At 47.4% G+C, this 6,438-nt stretch overlaps 1 protein-coding gene across 4 annotated transcripts in view; it reads right to left on the bottom strand.

Annotated features, from left to right (window-relative positions):
* SCAF8 (SR-related CTD-associated factor 8) overlaps window positions 1–624 on the bottom strand; it is a 192,912-nt gene extending 192,288 nt beyond the window's left edge. For all 4 annotated transcript variants that reach the window (XM_014950665.1, XM_014950664.1, XM_014950662.1 and 1 more), the window contains exon 1: window positions 283–624. In XM_014950665.1, coding sequence (XP_014806151.1) covers window positions 283–312 — 30 coding nt within the window. In that variant the 5' untranslated portion in view covers window positions 313–624. The remainder of the gene's footprint in view (window positions 1–282) is intronic.
* Window positions 625–6,438: the final 5,814 nt, after the last annotated feature.

Genomic DNA, 6,438 nt, shown 5'->3' with positions numbered 1-6,438 from the left:
GGGAGGGGGGGGGGGGGGGGGGTGTCTCCATTCCCTCCATTACTCCATTCCCCCCCCCCCTGCTTCCCAGGGACGGCGACAAGGGCCCGCTCCCGCACCATACGGCGGGAAGGGGAGACCCCGGGAGGGCTCCCCCACACCCGAGCACACACCCTGCCGATGCCCCCCGGTTCCCGCCCCCTCCGCGCAGCGGGAGGGAGCAGGGAAAGGCGCTGGGCCCCGGGGCCCCGCCCGCTCCCCGACCCCGAGGGGGAAGGAGCGGGGACGGGGGGGGTTACACACCTCGCTGTTAAAGGCTTTCACGGCCTCCATGTCGCGGCGGAGGCGGGAGCCGGGCGGCTTCTCTCCGCTGATGGCGGCCGGGCCGGGAGGGGGCTAGGCTCGGTCTGTGTGTGCGTGTGCGCCTCGCTCAGGGGCCGCCGGGCCTCCTCGCCATGGCGGGTGGCGCAGGGGGCGGGCGCGGAGGGACGCGGGCCCCCCTCCGCTCGTTTCCGTCTACCTCCCGGCAACGCGCGGCCTCCTCGCCCCGCTTCCCGCCCGGCGGCGCCGGCGTCCCCTCCCCCGGCTGGGCTCCGCTCGGCCGCGCCGGCAGGAGATGGAGGAACAAGGCGCAGCGGCTGCAGCGCGGGCGCCAATATGGCGGACACACGGGGGCTCCGCGCAGCGCAGCTCCGAGAGGCGGCCGAGAGCGGCGCGGGGCGGCTACAGCGCCGCCTGCCGGGCGGCCCCCGCCACTCCGCCCGCTGGACCGCGCCACAGGAGGCGCTGCCGGGATGGCGGCCCGCCTCCTCCTCGGCCCGCCTCTTTCTCCTCCTCCTCCTCCCCGGCGGGCGTGAAGCGAGGGGTCAGGGGAACGAGGTGTTAAACGGGGCCGTGTTTCGCCGCCGGCGGCAAACGGAGGCGCGCCCGGGACAGCGGCTTCGCCCGTCGGAAGCCGAGGGCCGGGTCCCCGACGAGAGGAGGGGGTAGCGACCGTTGGCCGCCTCACGACTCGCCCCCACCAGGGCCCGCCGGGGAAACCGGGAGGGGAGTGCTGGAAGAAAAACAACAGGAAAAAGCGGGACACAGAAGGGCAAAAAAAAAGCATAATAATAATTTAAAAGAAGTCACAAGCAATTAGCAAAGAGGATTACTTACCAAGAGGAAAAGGAAAAACAACGAAATCCTAATTGCAAACCAATCGCGAGCCCCAGTGCGCACTTCCTACACAAATAACTTGATGCTATATGTAATAACTACATTATAACTTGACAATCTGACACCCAAGGCACTAAGTCATTACTTTTTCCTTATCCAGGGCTCATTCCCGGGGTAAATTCCTGACAGGGTATGCTGCCCTGTGAACGCCCACACCGCTCGCACCCCATGGCTGCTGTGCCATCCCCTCACACCCCACGGCCGCCGTGCCGCCCCTCACACCCCACGGCCGCCGTGCCGCCCCCGGCAGCACCTGCCTCTCCCCAGAGCAGTAACACCTCACCCAGCCCAGAAACCCCAGCAGCCACAGCTGTATCCAACTTCCAGGCTTCCAGGGCACGGAATCTTTTATTCCCTCAGACACAAAGGCTGCGGCGTGACTCACCGGCATGGGGGAAAGCCTCAAGGAGCTCAGAAGCATTGAGGATGGATGAAACCTTGAGGTTCTTCTTTAGCTGCTGCTTTTCCACAGCTCGGTTACGTTCTTTTCAACTCTACCAACGCAGCAGAGCTATGACAGCGTGAATTAAGCTCCGATCAGAATTGCATTTCATTGTTTTCCAGCCAAGACTCTGGACCACCCTGTGGACTGTACCCTCCTGCCCTCACAAGCACCCCAAGTGCCCCTCATGGGCAGTGAACACCCCCACTATGGGCCAGAGTCAGGGGCTTCCAAACTGAAGCAGGCTTTACAAACAAGGTAATTTAGAAATTAAGATAAACCCAGCAGTTCTTACAGCAGCACAAGGCTGGATGGGGCTTTGAGCAACCTGCTCTAGTGGAGGTGTCCCTGCCCACGACAGGGGCGTTGGAACTCGATGATCTCTAAGGTCCCTTCCAACTCTAACCATTCTATGATTCTAAGTGGGATTATTAAGTCCTGTTACAGGTTTCCGCACAATAGGCTTGCTTAGAGTAAAAGCCCATCTCTAGCAATCACTGTTGTTGAAGGATCAGACCACCAAGGGGGTCAGGAGGCAAGTGCCCTGTTAGAAGAGGATGAGAGGTCTGGGTCTGTTCAGGCTGGAGAAAAAGATGGCCATGGGGTAGGGAGGACACTCAGTAACAGCCAATACCCGCAAAGTTAAATGACTGAATAAGGCCTCTTAACATTATTTATCATTCTGAAGCAATTGAATAAGGCTTTTTAACAAAGGTACACAGGAGGAGGTCAAGAGGCAGTGGTCTTAAATTAAAGCAGGGGAGGTTCTGACACAACTGAAGGAAAACCTTTTCCATTGTGAAGATGGCCAAGCAGTGGAGCAGGCTCCCCAGAGAAGCTGCACAGTCTCCATCCGTTTCCAAGGTCCCATGGGATAAAGACCTTCATAGCCCACTCAAAGCTCACAGCTGACCCTGCTTTAAACCAGAAGTTGGACTAGAAAGCTCCCGAGGTGCCTTCTCAAGCTGAATAACACTGTTCTGGTATGAACTGCGTAGCTCTGTGCACCCTTCTGGCAGTCTTCTGCAGAGCCACCACCCTTTTACAGATGTTTTAAGAGAATCATACTATGCTTACCAGGAGGGACAAAGCCTCTTGTTCCTCTTTTGTTTTTTCTTTTCCTGAATTAAGAGAAAAAAAAACGTGAGGAGACGGCTCTCTTCAAATTGTGGTGGAGGCTTTACATGACATTAATTGCATTGCAAGAGTAACTGGTAAAACTATTGGTTTTGTACCCCTTCAGAAAACTTACTGAAATTCTGTAGTTACAAACAATCCTCTAGGATCTGGTGGCTTTTCTTTCAGGTGAGACTGAAGCAAGTCTAGTTTTCCTTATTAAAACGGACAGAATGCCACACTGCACAAAAAAAAAAAGCTTCACAAAAACTATTTTAAAATTGGCCTCAAAGTGACCACAAAACTCCTACGCAGTTGCTTTTCCAGAATATTTGTTCCAGAAGCATAAATTATTGCAGTGAAGGAAGGGGAAGAGTGAATAAAGGAGAAACCAGAGAAGAAGGGGTAGGATTTACGCTTAGAGATATATGCATAAAGCCTTGACCTCAGGAGCGCAGGGCCTGAATTTGAAACTAAATGGTTTTCCTCGCCCCATATCTAGCCTTTTTGCTCTAGCTCTGTAGTAAACATTTAAACAAATATATTTACCACTTAAAGAGTTTAGGTAACAAAGCCTTTTAACAACCCTATTTAATTCCAGCATTAGAAAAAAGAGCATAGGAGCAGAGTACATCCCTGATCTCATAATGCTAGCTATCATCCAAGAATAAAAAATAGGCTACAGAATGAATACAGTAATACATCTCCAATTATAATTAAATGTTTTAAATTAAGCAAGCAGGCAAATGAAGTAATATCAAAACAGTACTAGTGCAGAAACACTGGCTCATTCTGGGGCAAGGCCACCTTGCCCCACGAGACTGTCTAATTCAATGACTTGCAGTATTACTCACAACATACCAAAGCAGGGAGATTTCTCCTTGCGGTGTGGAGCAGAATGAGTGTCAGCTTGCTGTGCAACACAAGCTTTCTGCAGTTCCAGTGTTCTGCACAACTGCCAAAACTCATACCAGAAACTTTTCAATTTTGCAAATAAGATCCCACTTGCTTTCCAACGTGTCAATGAGTTATAGGTGGGATTTGCAATGATGGGACACTTTTCCTGCATGGGTGCAAACACCTAGCTTTGCAATTCTGAGAAAAAAGCAAGACTGAATAGATCTTTAATCTGCTATTTAGTGAGGGGTTTTTCCATGAGAGAAGGTAAAATAGCTAAGCCTGCCTTTTTCCAACTTCTGACAAGTCCAAACATTGGCTCGATAGACCAAACCTGTGTCATACTGGAAAATACCCTTAAGAAGTCCTCCATCCAAGTGTGCAATTCCCTGTTTGTTCCCTCTCAGCAGAGGAAACGACATGCAAATGTTAGATTCAAAACCACATGCAAGTGTCAGGAGGGAGTGCTGGTTTTCCAGTAGGCACAGAGAACAGAGGAAGCTAGATATATTAGCCTCTTGTAGCTTCAGGTAAGATTTCACTGAGTTTTCTTCACAATAACTCTCTCCATGCTTCTTTTGAATACACAGCTACAAGTCATCCTGCCTGCACACTGCCAGTCTCTACTTCATTATTCAGGGTGTTTTCAGAGCTGCTTACATTTTTTGACTGAATTTTAGTACATTCCGCTGTCCTTCTTCACTAACTGTACCACATTTTCTTATTTCATTTGCATTTTCAGTTGCCACTCCTCCTATAACAATTTTAAAAGCTCTTGATTTGTAACTAGAAGTATAGAAGTAAACTTTCTATTGAACTTTTCCTGAATTTGTTACAGACATATGTTGTCTTGAGGAGCTCTTTTTGTTCAAGTACTTGTGAATTTCAGAAATTGCAAGGGAAATTCTGAACCGTTATATTTGTAACTGCATGTTGCTCGTGATGGCCTGATAATTGGGAGCCCCGTTCATTTTACTACCCATTTCCTCCTGGGCAGGCTTGACTTGCTCTGAATATCTTGCACTTGGCCCAGCCTGGTGGTGTCAGCCTCCCTCAGCACAGCACTGCAGAAATCACCTCAAGACTATTTTATTGGAAAAACACGTTCAAAGGCAATTCAAACTTTAATTTACAAGCCAGCTCCTGCTCTCAAATGCACACTCTGAGTCTGCGTTGATTTCAAAGGGAACTGCTTTTATCAGGAAAGCAGAAGAAAGAGACTTGGAAATTACTTTCAAGTAAAGTTTCAGAGACTTTCTTGTAGGAGGTTTGGATAACCTGGTGCAACTGCCTTGGTGATACAAGTCACACCTACAGCGGCATTTCCAACATCACTAAAATAAGCTCAGACAGGAAGCATTTCCTAATGCTTTCTTCTTCTGTATGGGGTTCTAATTGTGAAGTTTGAACTTTGTGCCACACTGCTTCTGATTGTAACCTACAATTACAAGGCAGCGTGGTCATTGTTTCCTGTAGCTGCGGAGTCACCATTTAGTTCTGCTCCTTACAAGACAGTTCTTTTAAAATAAAGGTCAGACAATGGTTCTGAAGCAGCACTTATAGCACACTTACCTTCTTTTAATGTAATAGCAGAACTACAAGGATGGAACATCCTTATGATCTCAGCTTGCAAATATTGTAAAGACATAACAAATTATTTTCTAGTCAATTCCAGCTACAAGCACATCCACTTTAGCTTGAGAGAAGCTCAAACAAAATTATAAATACTTTTTCAGTAGATATAATTAAAAAAAAAATCTATTCACTGAAATCTTCTTGAAGATTTCAGTTCCAGTACTAAAAATTAGAACTTTCAAAAATATACTTACATATTTCCAGGAAAATTCAAGGAGCATTCATTGATAAATTTCAGACATTGTGAACAGCAAAAGACTGCTTATTTGGGGTGGTGCTGTTTGTAGAACAATAACCAAACCTAGGGTCAAAAAGCTTGAAGTAAGAACCATAGAGATGATCACCTGAGAATAATTTTTAATTAAAAAAAAAAAAGAAAAGAGTGTTTACCAGCTGGCTCATGTTCCTTTTGACACACAGGCTGACAGCAAGGAGCAGCAGACCTTGACCAGCAGTTTGGATCATTCCTTTACATTATGTTATTTTCCCTCTCCTGCCTGTACATAGCAAATCTCCAACTTGTAATGACAAGGCTGCAAAACCAGAGTTCTTTCTCCCACTCTGCTAAGACAATCAGAGCATAACAAAAGCCAGCACATTACACTGAGTCATTTCCATCATTTCTGTCTTTACTGTCTCAAGCAAATAACGTAGGAAAATGAGCAATTTTGGTTCAAGCTTTTTTATTTGCTTCAGGCTTAACAAATAAGACCTAGACTATCACATTCATTATCTTAAAACAATTTAGAGACATGAAATAAAAATTATAGCCAACACTTAAGACCACTTTTTCTATCAAAACTAAGAATGTGAAATACCACAGTATATATAGCATATACGTAATCAGTAGGTGGATCTCCTAGGTATATATCTTTGCCACAGGTGTATATGGAACTGGACAAGTTTTTCTGCAGTGGTTAGTCCAAAATTACCTCATGCATCTGTAGTCTAATAGCTACCAAAGTCACAATCTGTAGAAGACCAGAAATGAAGGAATAACCAAGGTTTATTTCATATAAATTAAACCTGGCTCTCTGCAATACCTGATCAACAACTGACAAAAACCCTTTAGGGAGAAAGTCCCCAGAGATGAAATATGCCTCCTTATCACATTGACAGCTTCCTCATCGTGTTCAGCTGTTAAAGCCTGA

The sequence above is a fragment of the Calidris pugnax genome, unplaced genomic scaffold, assembly GCF_001431845.1.
Source record: "Calidris pugnax isolate Ruff unplaced genomic scaffold, ASM143184v1 scaffold24, whole genome shotgun sequence".
In the NCBI taxonomy this organism is placed as follows: Eukaryota; Metazoa; Chordata; class Aves; order Charadriiformes; family Scolopacidae; genus Calidris; species Calidris pugnax.
This window is presented reverse-complemented; position numbering and strand designations above follow the sequence as displayed.